Below are 15,339 nucleotides of genomic sequence, written 5' to 3' on the forward strand. Positions count from 1 at the left end.
GTCATTCGTTGAATTCATATTAAAAGCAACAATATTATTTTAAAGAAAATAAAATTTACTCTTAAAGCTGCAGGATGTCACTTTAACAATTTTTTTTCTCATTTATTGAAACTGTCAGTTTGTTTATAAGACTGATAATCTGTGAAAAATTGATCTCCACCGTCTCCCAGCGCTAACTGTGAACAACCAATCAGAGCCAGGAGGCGGGCCTTAGCGCTGTCAATCACCCTCCTCACACTCTTTTATGCTGCTTATAGCATAGCCTGTCTTGAATGCTAACGCTAGTTGGCATAGTTGTGGATGACAGTGGAAAAATGGTTTTCCTGTAACGTTATGTTGTTTCTCTGTCATCAGCACATTTAGCAGCAAGTGAACGAGATTGATTAACAGCACTAAGCTCCTCCTCCTGGCTCTGATTGGCTGCATTTCTTCAGAAGGTAACAGTAGATCTTTCCACAGATCATCTGTCGAATAACAAACCGTCACATCAATTTTAACAAACATGTTTTTTAAAAAACAGACTTTTTAAAATAAGAATTTCATACTGCAACTTTAAATGATGTATCCTGATTAGAATCTAGTTTTTAATTTCTAGCTCTGGTTTCAAAGGGTTTCAGTTTCTGTTTGCGAATATTTGTGAATGAATATTTCACTAAAAATGATTATCTAGTGAAAACCAGAATGAAGCTAACCTGCTAACTTCCCTCACTGTCTCTTACAAACATCGCTTACTGCTTACTGACATGCAATACTCCGTCTCACCTCTAGGTGGAGACAGACTGACGTCAGGAACTTGTAGGTGTTGTCTCTGGACAGGAAGGAGACGAACAAGTACTGTGGCAACAGAAGAGAAACTCTGCTCATCCACCAGTCAGTATCAGCTGATTATCGGTTATTGAACAGGAAGTGAGGCGGTTGGGTGCGTTTGATTTCTCACTCTGTCGTTGGTGGTGGCGATCACCAGAGCGTTTGGCAGCAGGATGGCGGTTTTGGTCTTCTTGATGTTGGTGATGGACATCACTGGGATGGCAATCTGAAATAAAAAATATTTTTAGCTAATCCACATCTGGAGTTGATTTAATTATACAATAAAACGACTTCAGGGATTTTAAAACGTTTGGATTTATTTCAGATTTACTTTAATCAACATATAATCCAGAATATACATGATTTAATTTTGTCATGTATTTTTTGCGCTGCTGTCATATAACTGGAAATTGTTGTGAGAACTAAGATTATCCTGTTAGTAATTCGTCCCAGTCTGCTGTCCCAGTCATCCCAGTATTTAACCAGCTCTCTTTCTCCCACATTGTAACGTCTCTATTACAAATATGCAAAAAACGTTGTTGATATTCTGTTAATAACAAAAAACAATTTGCTGTTGAGGTGTTTCATTACATAAAGAACCGATTAAAGTCACACATTAATAAGTTGCAGTTCTGAGAAATAAACTGATTTCAATACAGCAAAAAAAAAAGAACCTCCTCATCCCAGCGCCAAAACTTTTTACTGGAAAAAGGTGAGTTTGTTTTTCTACAAATTAAGCTAATTGCTAATTGAAACTAACTGCGCAATGCAAGCTCAGCTATAGCTTTTCCCTCTTGGTGCATTTTGTTTGTTCTTGCTGTCAGAACTCGGTTCCTACGTTCTGATTTTATTAGTTTTTCATTAAAGTTTCATAATCTACTCCGCTAACGCCAGAATCCATCATCACTGGATATTTCACTGTTTGGCTGTTTTTCAGCTCAAACTCATTTTAATTGTTTGTTTTCCGGGAACGGATTCAGTTTTTACTCTATAACAATATTTAAGGTGAAACAGAACCTTTTAGTTCCCACCAGAACTCTACAGTAACAACAGGCTCTGTGTGTGTGTGTGTGTGTGTGTGTGTGTGTGTGTGTGTGTGTGTGTGTGTGTGTGTGTGTGTGTGTACCTTGGTGTCTTTGCCAAAAACCTTGGAGTGGAAGCAGATCCAGTGATCGGAGACGAACATCCGGCCCTGGTACAGGATGTCTTTCTGCAGGGCGCAGGTGTAACCTGGCAGGCAGGTGAGTGAGACTTTTATATGATATAATATTTAAAACAGGGAATATTTCATCTGTTTCACGTCATCCTGGCTCAATAAAGTGGAATCAGATGTTCAGCTCTGATTTTAGGTTCATTTAAGGTGGAGCAGAGAGTTCAGACTCACTCTGTCGGAGCTCCTCCTCTTTGCTGATCTCCTTAAATATTTTATGGTACTGACAGTTGCTCTTGGAAATCTGCAACACGAAGACAAACGGAGAGCAGCTGAGAGCTGACCGAGCAGCTTCCTGTCCAAACTTCACTGAGAAAAATAAAAAATAAAATAAAAAATAAAATAAAATACATCCCTGAGATGGAAAATTAGAAGGAAAAACATTATAAAAATAACAGAAATTGAAAAGTTTTCACTGATGAACTGGTTAAATATTTTAGTTTTGCATTAACTGTCAGAAATCAATCAATCAATCAATCAATCAATCAATCCATCCGTTCTCTTTCATCTTATTTTTGTTCTTTGCTTGAACTGATTCTAATCTCATTCCTGTTGTTTTGTGTGACGACATTTTAACATTTTAACATTTTAACATTTTAACATTTTAACATTTTGTAAGTTTTATGGAATTCCATGTTAACTTTGTTTTTATTCATTTTCTTGGAGCAGAAAACATAAAACTGTTGTGTCTTCAAGGTTTTCCACTGTCAGCAGGTCTGTTGTTTTTAGTTACACGCCTGAAACAACACACACACACTCACACACACTTTTCTATCACATCACACCAGCGACTCAACGTGTTTTAGACGATTGTCCCTAAGAAGAAATTAGCTCCCCTACATTCATAAAAATATAATTTATTTGGGTAGAGAACCTTTGAATAAATGGTTCATGAAAATGTTCTGGAGACGATATTAATGCAGGAAGAAATGTCTGTCGTTGATCATGTGATGCGAAAAAACTGTTTCTGTTGTAGTTTTATGAAATAAAATATATTTTTTTTAAAAAGAAACAAACAAACATCTGATCCTAGCACCAAAACTTTTTATCAAAAAACAAGATATTTGTCTACATTTTCTTGCTCCCACTAAGCAAATTTATTTTCAAACTGTCGAATTACACAGTTACCTACTCAGAACCAATTAATTACCGATCAGACTCACCTGGCTGTAGTGGGACTTCTTCCTGTCGATCTTGGACTCCGGGTCGATCTGGACCTGAGTCAGCATGCAGTTGTCTAAAGTTTTTGACCTGCAGAGATCAACAGAGAGAATTATTACTCAATATGAAAAATACCGTTTTATTCCTCCATGCGTGACTCTTCACTTCCAACAAAGCTAATTTACTGCTAATGTGGTTTAAATAAAATGTCTCTACTTTAAATACACATTAACATCAATCCAACATGGAGTGTTGGGCACATCTCTGCTAATGAGCTAACTGTGAAGCTAACACGACCGTTGGTGTTTGTGATCACTTTGAAATATTTAGCCATCTTAGCATTAGCTTATGCTAATAACTGTGTTGTTGTCGAGCGTTAATGTTAGCGGATAAATGTTTATGATTACCGCTTTAGCTTTTGGCTCAGTTGGTGTAGCGCCCACATGCTAGCCTGTTAGCATTATTGCCTAACTCATATTTATATCTGTGTATTGATCTCCTTCAGTGCTACAGAACCTGGCTAACTGAACATTCATTTCACAACATTTGTTTCACTCCAAAATCTGAATCTTTTCCACATTTTATGGCATAAATGCTAAAATATAACTTAGGCAATATGCTAGGAGGCTAACACTGTGGATGCTAATGGTTGTCCTGGGTTCAGTTCCCAGTTTCCCTCCTGATTTAATTACTACTGAATAAAGACCACTGGTTAAAACGTTTGTGTCAGGTTAGCATGAGTCCACCGCCGCCAACAAACGAGGCATAAAATAATAAAATTCATACATTCAGTGAGTAAAAATCTGTTCATTTCTTCTGCATTTGAAGCAAAATAACTTTTTTATTCCTGCGCCAGATGGAGTTTTAAGCTTCACCTAGATATTCAAAATTATGTTTAAAATAAAAACGTTACATAAACAAGCTGTGTGCTATTAGTACTGAAAGCTTGTTTTATGTAAATGAATTTATTGGTATAATATTTCTATAAGATAAGAAAATACTTTCTTATTCCCACAGGTGGGAAATTTAAGTAGAAAGTGGACAAAAAAAAGAAAAACTGAATAAAAAACTACAATAATTTATACATAAATATAATTTTGTAATATTGGGGGTCTTTGCTCTGCCCCCCCAGAACGTTGAATTAAATGAAGTTGAATTTAACCACCCGTGGTGGATACCTGACCAGCTGCGGTTTCTTTCTGCCTGACGGCTCCAGCTGCTCCTGATCTGCAGCCTGCAGAGATTCTCCAACCATCCTGCTGATTTTCTGATGCTCCTCCATCACATCCTCATCACCAGAACTGGACATGAACAAAACAATAAGAGCAGAAAATATTAACCTGCACACAGCCGTTTGTCATGCAGCTCTTATGCTGCTGTCCGTTTTAACTCAGCAGTCAGCCTGGGTTCATTTTAAGATTCCTTCTTTGTAAAGGTAGCTCATTTAGAGGCGTGGCCTAAAGTCTACCTGCAGCCGATCAGCTGAATGAATAATTCACCCGCCTGGCAGCGACTAACGGCTGCAACATGAATCCTCAGTGTGGATCCTGAATCATGTTTAAGATGCTCAGAGCAAAAAGGTTTTGTTCCTCAGCAGGTTTTTATGCTCATTTAGTTTTTATCTGGTGTTTTTAGTGACATTCATGTTGTTTTCTGTGGATTTTCTACATTTTAAAATGTCACGACTTTCAAAATCTTTTATTTTTATCTACAGTTTTGATGAAAAGTAGAAAAGTTGAACTTTCATAGATCAGATTTCCGTCTGATCTTTGCTCTGCTGGAAAAGCCACAGATGGTCCTGGAAGACCACCTGGAGGACGGTTCCTCCAGGTGGAACCTCTGGAAGTTCTGCCCTGGCGGCAGCCAGACTTTGTTGGACCAACTGGACCGTTCTTTGTTGCCGCTCTCAGCCTGAACTCCCTGATGCTGCAGATGTTTCCTGCTCTGATGCTGCTGCTGCTTGTCAATGGAGGTGATCATCAGTTCATGCAACAATAATAAAATGAGTTTGTATTCCAGTGTTTTCTGTTGACAGGGAGATTTCCTTTCTACCATCTCCACATGCTTTGTTCAGAATGAGAGATTGTTGCAGGTTTAATCTAATCAACACTGTTGCTCATGTTGCTCAGGGGGAGGGTTTCTGCACAGTCAGCAGCTCGATGCATCGACTGGTTTTCTCAGGTTTTGTTTGTTTTGGTTTTGTTTACCAGTTTGAATGATAACTGGAATTTAAACTGGAATGCAGGTCAAAAGTCTCTGCATACAAATTTATGATTGGATTGTTTTTGCTTTAACTCAGGATAAATAAACTGAATTGATGCAATAAAATAACATCTGAAAACGGCACCAAAATGTAAAACTGTAGAACTTTCTGCACCAAACTGAACTGGAAAAGTTTGCAACATGCAACATTGTTTTCAATTTGTGAAAAGATGTTTTTATTCTGCTAAATTATGATTCTAATCATAAGTTGTTTGTTGCAGCTCTGTTAATGTCTGCAGCTTATCGAAGACATTACATTTACAAAGTGTAAATTCAGATCTTTCCTGCAACAGATCCAAAGTGAAAGTCTTGCTTCACTTTCCATCATGCAGCTTCTACAGAACTCCAACTTTTCTTTCCAAATGGACTCATTAGAACTTTTTAACGGCGTGAAGCCGAGATAATAACAGTAATCAGCTGTTCCTCTGTGTTTGCTCCCCTGAACTCACTGATGATCTCGGCCTTGCTTGGCGGCTCCTCTGCTGCTCGTCCTGACATCCTCCTGAGACATTTGCTGCTCCACGCATTCCTCCGTCATCTCAGCCTGGACGTCCCGCTTCCTGCCGCCGAGACGTAAGGTGAGCCGCGGCTCTTCCTGCACCCCGTCCGTCTCACATGTCCCGGCCAATCAGACTGCAGGATGAGGTGATGTGTGTGTGTGTGTGTGTGTGTGTGTGTGTGTTTAAACCTTTGATCGGTGACATTTCACCCTGCAGTGTTTGGAAACTGAACCTTCATCTTTTTAAAAAGAGGGCAGCCTGGAGGTGTAGAGGGGAAACACAGCGAAGCTCCTTCCTCTTCCTCAAATTACAGCAACAACAAAACGTTTCACACAAACTGGCTGAAATCTGGACCTCATGTTACAGTCACAGGTGGAAAAAACTTTCTTAATATTTTCTAGAAAAAACAAGAAAGTTTCTGAGCTCCAAAAGTGAACATTTTGTTATAAAATCTCTGAAATGTTGAAATTAATCTTAGAAATTTTTGTACAAAAACTTAAAAAATAATTTTAGTTTAAGAAAAGGACAAAAACGTGCTAGAAAAAAAATCTGAAAATATGAGATTAATCCTAGAAACTTCAGAAATTTTCTTTTTAGCTCCAAATGTTTGCCTGAAACATTTGCCTGAAAAAACAAACCTTAAAATATTTAGATTAATCTCAGAAATCTTCTAGAAAAAAGTTCAATTCTGTGCTGAGTTGAAATTTTCCAACTTTTTCAACTTTTGAAATTTTCACACCACAACCGAAGATCAGAAATGAAACGTTTGTTTAGTTTCTGTTTATTTACGGACTGATGAACCAACTTCAGCCCCTTACAGATCCAACCTGATGCACTTTGAAACGCAAACAGAGACGAACCTGAAGCCAAATCTTTACTCCATAATATTTTGAGCCTGAAACATAAAATCTCCTGCAGATTTTTCCTGCATGTCTGCTGCCAACAGGAGGCGATGATTTCTGCACATCACTGCTCCTCTTTTCTGCTGACTAGACTGATAGATTTTTGTTCTCCACTGACTGACCTTCACATGCTGCCCCAACATCCTCCCACCACTTCCTGTCTTCTTCTTCATTTCTGTCAGTAGTAACATCCGGTTGGTGACCATGTGACTCGTGTGATGTGAAAAAGTGTTTTCAGTTCAGATTTGCAAAGTAAACCAGCTTCAATCTTAGTGCAGCTTCTTTTGAAACGGCTGTGTTTCCATCCAGCAGATTTATTTCCAAAATGTTAAACTGTAATTCTGGCCAATAGAAACGCTGCTGCTGTTCTGACCTGAATGAAGCTTTTCAGGCTCAGAAAACTTTTGAGCTTCCTGCAGAAAAAGTTTGATAAACAGCTACATTTATGTTACAGCTGAAGGTTTTGATCAGGACAGTAAATGTTTGGTGGATCAGCTCATGTTGCACCATAACGCATCAGAAACTCTGTGTTCCAGAACGCGTCGTGCTGGAACGCAGCCGGCTCAGCCTGAGCGTTTGTCTCAGGTAAACATGGCGGGGCATGTGGGTGGATGACCCTCAGACTGTCTGCTGCTCTGTTTGTTTGCTTTGATAGCTGCTCCATTTACTGCTGCCCTAATTATCAGGTGTTGTTTTTGTGCTGCAATAGGCTGAAGCTGCTGCACAAACTCACCACGTTCTTCTCCTGCTGTTCTCCGTTTTGCATTATTTGCTGGTATTTCTGGCGAACTGTTTGGCTGTGAAACTGATCAGTTCTTTTCTTTCTTTTGTGTCTCAGTTCAGTTCCTTTATTGAAATGTTTTGCATTTTAAACACAAAGTACAACAAGAAATACATGAACAATATCAAAAACAGACAAAACAATTTATAAATATATAAACCTGAATTATAAATAACTGTAACAAACAAATCCTTTGCCCTCTCTGCTCTGTCAGCAGTCAAATTTCTTTAAAGTAATAATTGATAAAGCATTTCTATAACAACTGAAGCTATCAGTTGTAAAATGGAATAATGTGCGTTGAGAACACAGTACTGCCACTTTAAGACGGCTGTATTATTATAAAATCGACCTTTTTGAGCTTTACATCTTTCTGTAATGTTGATTTATTGGTTTCTCTTTCAGTCTGATTCAAAATGTCTCCTGAGTTGCTGATACATCTACATGGAACTACCTGAACAGGATCAGGTGAACCGACCGGTTCTCCTAAACCCGCCGTTTTCCATGGAAACTGATTGTTTCACAACAGTCTGCAGCTTTAAAGGAGCAGCAATGAGGACAAGATGAGAGACACAAACAGTGGGAAAGATCTCCGCCTTTCTGTGGGAGTGATTGGCAGCGCTAAGACCCGCCTCCAGGCTGTGATTGGTTGTTTCTGACTGGAGTTGGTGTGTTTCTGCAGAATGATTCTCCCAATAATGACCTATTTTATTTGTTTGTTTGTTTTTTCCGATCTGAACCTCCAGAGCCACATAAAGACAGTTACAAAGTCGGCTTCTATCACCTGAAGAACATTTCCAAGACCAGAGGACTAAAATCTGAGCCGGATCTGGAGAAACTCATTGATTCCTGCAGCAGGTGACAAACAAGCCACTGATCCAGAACGCTGCTGCTGCAGTTCTGACTACAACCAGGAAGATAGAGACCCCACCCAGTTCTACACTGTCCAGTTCTACATCACCTAGTTCTACATTCCTTCACTGAGCAAAGAGACTGGTAGTTTATAAATCACTGAAGATCTGCTGTTGTTATATCAACCTTCAGATCTCTCATGTTTTTCTGGTTCTGGTTCTGGTTCTGGTTCTGCATCCCCAGATCTAAAGATGGAGAAAACTCTAAAACAGCTGAAACACTGAGTTCCAGCTGCTTTAGAAATGAAATCAATGAAACATTAATAAATATTTAACAATGGCTCTCGATAAAATGTAATCCTTCAGCTGCTTTCTATGACTTTGTATTTTTGATACAATCTTTTAAACCGGTTGGTTTCCAGAGAAACCAGTTGGATGCTGGTTCCACAGCATTTTTCTGCTCCTTCAGCTGCAGAAAAATGCTTCATGTTCCAGTTTGATGAGAAGTTCTGACCCAACAGGAAGTGGTTGTTGTTGTTTTTATTGCTTATCGCAGCAGATAGAAGATTAGTCATCAGGTCGTGTTTGTTTGAGTAGATCATTTGTTTTTAGAGAAACTGGGAGGTTTTCCCTCCATCTCTCGGCTCCCAGCAGCTTCAGAACGAGCAGGTGAGCAGCTCAGGTCCAGCAGCCTTCAGACAGGTGAGTGTTCAGCTTCATCCATTCATCTCTCCATCTGTTTAACAGTAAAACTGTCTCTGAGCAGTTTGACATGGAAACCGTCATTTTGACAAACTTACCTGGACAGAACCAGCCGGGTTCATATTTGACCAGTTTTTTCTATCAAATCCTTTTAAAATCTTTTTCATGCTAGATTCTGCTTTACAGTTTTATTAATGCATATAAATTATATTTTATTTTTGTTTGTTGCAGCTGAATCTGTGAGAAATAGAGATGTTTCATATTTATTGATATAAAAACTCCATTTTTTTTCCTTTATTGACTTTTGTAAATAAAATCATTTCTTTCTGTAAATTCTCCTCTGTAACCAGAAACGTGTTTTATTACACATATTCTCCATCAATGTGTTTCTCAGGTTTGGTTTAACTTTGATGCAGCAGCCAAAGATGCCGAAGTTCATCACCCACATCGATATTTCCCTGAACGCTGCTGAGGAGCTTCAGCTTAGTAATAATGGCTTCACCAAACTTCCTCTGGATCTGAACAAGGAAGCAGGAGGAAACAACATCTTCCTCTGGTACAAAATGGGTGACTACAGAGCGATCACCAGGATCCAGTTTTCCTTCAATGACTGGATGACAAAAGGTCTGATGAATGAAGGGTACCACCTGGTCAATAAAGATCTCCACAAAGGAGCCGGGGGCAGCAACGTCTTCCTGTGGTTCTTCAAAGGTTACACTGAGTGTGACGTCCCCATCGTGGAGCTGGACGTGTCCACTAATGAAGAAGATGAAACCAAGAAGGCCCAGCCTCAGTGGGAGAGGTCAGCCTGCGATCTGAACCGGAGAGCTGGAGGAGACGGGATCCACCTGTGGATGAAGAGACAGCGCCAAACCTACATCTGTGACATCCAGGCCAGCGATGGCGACATATCACACCATGACTTGTTCCGTCAAGGTTACACCCGAATAGACGAAGACATCAACAGAGATTCAGGGGGGCCTGACATCTTCATCTTTTACCAGCAAACCGCTGATGAGAAGAAAGCCATCACAGATCTGAAGATCTCCACTGATACGTCCAAGGAGAGTCGTTTGGTGAAGGCAGGATGTCAGAAAGTGAAAACAAACCTGAATGATGGAACCAGAGGAACCCCGTTGTACCTGTGGTACAAGAAAGGTGGAACCGACACACCTCCCATCACGTTCATCACTGTGATAAACACGACGGCAAAGGAAGAGTGTGTGAGAGCCGGCTTCAATGTCATCGATACAGATCTCAACCTGAAAAACTCAGGCCACAAAATGTTTCTGTGTTTTAAGTAAAGGTTGGTAGTTTCTGAGCATGCTCAGTGAGAGCCAATAATCAATCTATACTGACCATATCTTCTATCTGGAAATGAGTTTCTGTCAAACATTTTCTCTGAATCTGATTACTGATCAATAAAGTTGAGCTTCTGATCAAATCTGTTGCAAATGTTATAATTTTATAACAACATTTATAAAGTAAACATCAGAAGAAGCTTCACTTTGGTATCCAGAAAGTTTTCATCTCTGTTACAATCAGCTTCCAGTTATTCAGTGGTTCTGATCCAATATCCCCAAATATTGTGTTTTTCTTAAAAAGTGAGGAATATCTTGTAATTTTATAACTTTATTCAAAAAACAAAAACTCTCATTCTGGGTTCATAACGTTTCTCTGGGTTATGAACCCAGAGAAACGTATCGATCACTCTGTCAAAACATGAATATCATATATTGATTTATTATTTTCTCCTGTGGAAAATGTTTCCTGCAGCAACAGTAAAACAGTATTTATTAATAAGTTACTCAATTACTGATGAAAACATCATTTAATAATTAAAACTTACATCATCAGACCCACCAACGTATAAAGTTAAGAGGAAATTTGGAGATTTTAAAGACCAGAATTACAATAATTCATATTAGTAACAAAAAAATAACAGAATTGGGCAAAATAAGAAATGTTTTCAAATCAGTTTTTTTTTTAAATTAAAAACAACTTTTATCTATTTTTATTTATTTTATTAAAATCTGCTGGTGTGTGTCTGTTGAATTTTTGTTTTTCATTCAGTGGGTAGAAAATCCAGAAATTTTAAAAATACTTGATGCTAAAATTACTCAAGTCAAAGTAAAAAGTGCAGCATAGTAAAAATACTCCTAAAGTTATACATATATTTTCAAAAAGGTCACTGAAATAAATGTAGCTGAGTAAATATACCAAACTCTGAAAGAAACAACTTTTCCTAGAAGTTCAGAGTCTAGTTGTCTTTTCCTTTGAGCAGCTTTTTCCCTCTGGGATACAGGATGCAGTTTTTCACAGCTGGATTCCACATCAAGCACTTTTACTCATTTATCTCCCGTTTATTTATTATTTTACAGTTTGTCTGGAAGTAACTAAACGTTTCATATCAGACACCAATACGCATTTATTGCCTTTTTTAACTGAACATTAAAATGATGAATTAAATGCATTAGTGTTGCCTTATCGGCAGCCTGGAACAACGGCGCCCCCTTGTGGCGGAACTGAATGTTCCGATCATTTCAAAGCTTCATCATGAAGCTACGCTAACATTAGCATTGTTTGTAATTACATCATACCGGTGTTGTTATGGACATTGATTCCTACAGGCGAAGCAAAAGAGAAAATATAAAATCTGTGATATTAAGTGTACCAGGTTATTTTTATTATTTGAAAGTGACATCAACTGAAAAACATATATTTTTTACAATGTATATATTGAGTTTTGCACACATGAAAAGAACAAACATTAAGCTAACACAAAAATAAAATTCAGCCAAAAATAAAAAACAAATGATTTGTATAAATATGTAATGCATAGAGGTAAATACACATAAATAACTTTTCAACTCTGGCCTAGGTAAAAGTATTGCTCTTTTTAAAAAATAAAATTGAAATATCAATACTATATGAATTGAAAAATACTTAATTCCCACTGAATAAGTGATCAAGTTGGATATTTTTAAATTTCCCCAAGAGTTACCTGTCAATGGTGTAACAAAAATAATAAATCGTTTTTCCATTTAGTTCGGAAAACTAAATAGCATTTAATTTGTATTATTTATGGTTAGTTTAAGTATATTTATTTTCATGCCAGCTTGGTGTTTTTGGGCCTCTTGATGGTGCAGCAGCTTAAACCGCTCTGAACAATATTATCGTTTATCACGATAACTTCTGGGACAGTTTATCGTGCAGCAGTATTTGTTATCGTGACAGGCCTGCTGCTGAAGGCGCCCACCGCCTCCGAGCCTCACTGCGGCTGCTGGCGCGCTGACAATGACTTGAATGCTGATGTTCGTGGAGATCAACAAAGGAGACAAGGAGAGAGGAGATGAAACGCTTCCTGAGCGCTGAGGAGAATGGAGAGCCGCTGACAGACTGCAGGGAGCTGTCACACAGCCTCACCGCCTCCTCCTCTTCCTCCTCCTCCTCCTCAGCCCACAGACACGCGGCCCTGTCCTCCCTCCAGACCCGGGGACCAGGCGGCGGGTCGGAGCCGAGGAGATCCGCGCAGAAACGCAGCCGAGGCGGCCAGGAAGGACGAGCGGACCCGGAGGAGGCTGCGGCGGCGGATCATCCAGCGGCTCCGGGGGTCGTCGTTCAGCGGCGGCTGCAGCCTCAAGGACGCGGCGTCGGAGGAGCGGAAGGTGTGGAGATGATTTCAACGGCCGGAAGGGATGCGGACGGGAACAATAACAGCAGCAGCATCTCTGAGCCTCCTGCGGGCAAAGTCAAGGAGGAGCGGAAGGGGAAGAACCTGATCCGGGGCTGGAAGAGGGACCGGGACGCCGCCGCTCCTCCCGCCCGGATCAGGAAGGAGAAGCCCGGCGACGATGGCGCGTCTCCTCCGCCTGCCGTCTTCCTGCCGGAGCATCACCTGGGACCCGGAACCGACTCCCGGATCCCCGCGGGAGACAGCAGCACCATCACCGGAGGCTCCGGGAAAACAGCGGCGGACTGTGGAGTAAAGAGCGGCGGAGGAGCTATTGTTGTCCGGCGGCTGCACGACGAGCCTCCGGCGGCCAAGAAGCACAGAGGAGCCGAGAAGGTAGGCGTTTTATCATCCCCAAGCACATAACAGGATTTATGTTAGCGATAAAATAAATAAATATAGTGAGGGATGCAGGTGTGAAGGCCACAAAGACACAAACGGAGCATCTTGATGTCCTTTTGTTGCTGCCCAGCTGCTGTCATTGTTCCCGGGCTGATCAGCACAGATCTCTATTTTCTCTTTCTTCTTCTGGAGACATTTAGAAAAGGGTGGATGCATGTTTTAACAAATCGTTTTCTCTAAATGCTTTGTTTGCTTTTTCCCCCCTGTGGGAAAAGACCTCATGATTCACATTTATTCACATTTTATGTCATCAGCACCGTTTCTTTCTATCTTCCTTTTTTTATTTTTTATAAAAAGGCTGACTGGTTGTGCTTCTGAAATTATTTTTGGGTGCTTTAAATAAGTCATCCAGAGGGAGAAGATGGAGGAAGATGAAGGGAAGGGTGGAGGGGTGAGGTGAGGAAAAGAGAGATGTATGATGGAGAGCGAGGAATTTGATTTGACAGCAGAGGACGCAGGCTGGAAGAGTCTGGCAGACAAAGAGGGAGGATGTCCAGGAGGAGTTTGAGACGCTGCTTTGTTTACGTGTTGATCTGAAGGCTTTTCTAAAAATCTTTTCCTGTCATGGAGAGTCTGAGCTCCACTCAGCTGTTTGGTGTCGGTTCAGTTCATGGCTGGACTGCAGCAGCTTTACGTCATCAAACGCTGAAAACTCTGGATTTAACCGAGCCAACCCGTCCGGATCCTGTTGGATCTGCTAATGAGCAGCTTCTCATTTCTCATGGCTAGAAGCTGCTGCTCGCTCAGATTATAACAGATAATAAGATAATATGGTTATGCAGATGATACACTGCCCTACATTGTCACAAATCTCATCACCTGCTGCTGTTGTTGGATCAACCTTCCAGAACCTCTCAGGTGTTCTGGTTCTGGTCCAAACATGGAGAAGCAACATTCAGATTCTAGGCGGCACAAATCTGGAACAAATGTCTGTAACTCTAGACTAAAACCCACCTGGTTAGAGGTGATTTTGATACTAATAAATAGAGCATTGATCAATATATTAATTGATGATTGTAGTGATGACACTTGACAAAATTATTGGTTTTCACCATTGTTGACTAACTGATGGTTTTATGTTTTCAGTCATGTTGCTGAAATGTGATTGATTGATTGATTGATTGATTGGTTGATTGATTGATTGATTGATTGATTGATTGATTGATTGATTGATTGATTGATTGATTGATTGATATCTCTGGACCAATCTAGAGTTGGCATGTAGCTTCAGTCATTGCAGCTGTAAACTAGAGATCAGGATGAACTTTGACCTGAACATTCAGAACCACATAAAGACGGTTCCAAAGTCGGCCTTCTACCAGCTGAAGAACATTTCCAGGATCAGAGGACGAATCTAGAGAAACTCATCCATGTGTTGATTACTGGAACAGAGTCTTTACTGTCCTCCTGCTGCAGCTGATCCACAATGCTGCTGCTGGCGATCTGACTAAAACCAGGAAGATAGAAAACATCACCTAGTTCTACAGTTCCTCCACTGAGAGAAGAGACTTTAAAATACATTGTTAGATTATAAATCACTAAATATATTAAAGATCTGCTGCTGTTGTATCAAAACTCCTAAAAAAGTTCCTTTAAATCAAGGCAGAAAATGTTTAGTTAGTTTTGAACTACAAAATCTGGATCATTAATTAATTCTAGTCTGGATTACAACGTTTCATTATTTCACTTTATTTAGCTACTGCAGGGTAAATTATATTGTTGTGTTTTTGAACTGCCTTGTTGCTGGAATGTGCTAAGCTAATAAACTTGATTTGTTTTTGTGGAAAAGATGTTAATCTGTTTAGGAACAGTCATTAAGGACAGGAAACATCTGAGGAAACGACTGATTAGGTTCAGATATGGCCAACTTCTTAAAAACCGCAAGAAAGTGAAGAACAATCGTCTTCAGGGAAGGAATGTGGCTGAGAAAAATCTGAAATGTTAAATAATTTTCACACAGTGTGGAAATTATTTTGGGCTGTGAACCACTGACCAGTGAGGTGAACCAGAGGAAAACACTAGTAAATTCTT

At 39.8% G+C, this 15,339-nt stretch overlaps 3 protein-coding genes across 12 annotated transcripts in view; 2 read left to right on the forward strand and 1 right to left on the reverse strand.

The window, feature by feature from the left end:
- The window catches only part of LOC122828535 (GRAM domain-containing protein 2B), a 12,515-nt gene extending 6,493 nt beyond the window's left edge, over positions 1 to 6,022 (reverse strand). For 4 of the 9 annotated variants that reach the window (XR_006370242.1, XR_006370241.1, XM_044112157.1 and 1 more), the window contains exons 1-7: positions 5,890 to 6,022; positions 4,362 to 4,479; positions 3,181 to 3,268; positions 2,192 to 2,326; positions 1,934 to 2,037; positions 938 to 1,033; positions 763 to 834 (exon numbers count right to left, since the gene is read on the reverse strand). Coding sequence is in view for 7 of the 9 variants with exons in the window: in XM_044112157.1 (XP_043968092.1) it covers positions 763 to 834; positions 938 to 1,033; positions 1,934 to 2,037; positions 2,192 to 2,326; positions 3,181 to 3,268; positions 4,362 to 4,479; positions 5,890 to 5,978 (702 nt within the window). In the remaining 2 variants the exon portion in view is untranslated. Of the gene's footprint in view, positions 1 to 762; positions 835 to 937; positions 1,034 to 1,933; positions 2,038 to 2,191; positions 2,327 to 3,180; positions 3,269 to 4,356; positions 4,480 to 5,889 lie in introns of those variants that run through there. The other 5 variants (XM_044112158.1, XM_044112156.1, XM_044112160.1 and 2 more) reach the window with 4 other exon arrangements.
- si:dkey-30j10.5 lies at positions 5,880 to 10,617 on the forward strand. Of its 2 annotated transcripts, none has more exons than XM_044112164.1 (4): positions 5,880 to 6,018; positions 8,026 to 8,261; positions 8,367 to 9,173; positions 9,568 to 10,617. In XM_044112164.1, the coding sequence occupies exon 4, from the start codon at positions 9,584 to 9,586 to the stop codon at positions 10,475 to 10,477; it is 894 nt and encodes a 297-aa protein (XP_043968099.1). In that variant the 5' UTR covers positions 5,880 to 6,018; positions 8,026 to 8,261; positions 8,367 to 9,173; positions 9,568 to 9,583; the 3' UTR covers positions 10,478 to 10,617. The 2 variants fall into 2 exon arrangements, with proteins under 2 accessions (XP_043968099.1, XP_043968098.1); XM_044112163.1 differs by adding an exon at positions 7,379 to 7,427 and having other exon boundaries at positions 5,947 to 6,018; positions 8,026 to 9,173.
- A 1,446-nt stretch (positions 10,618 to 12,063) lies between these two features.
- The window catches only part of znf608 (zinc finger protein 608), a 40,515-nt gene continuing 37,239 nt past the window's right edge, over positions 12,064 to 15,339 (forward strand). The window contains 1 exon segment of the mRNA XM_044111085.1: positions 12,064 to 13,242. Within this exon segment, the coding sequence (XP_043967020.1) occupies positions 12,526 to 13,242 (717 nt within the window). The 5' untranslated portion in view covers positions 12,064 to 12,525.

The sequence above is a fragment of the Gambusia affinis genome, linkage group LG03, assembly GCF_019740435.1.
Source record: "Gambusia affinis linkage group LG03, SWU_Gaff_1.0, whole genome shotgun sequence".
Classification (NCBI taxonomy): domain Eukaryota; kingdom Metazoa; phylum Chordata; class Actinopteri; order Cyprinodontiformes; family Poeciliidae; genus Gambusia; species Gambusia affinis.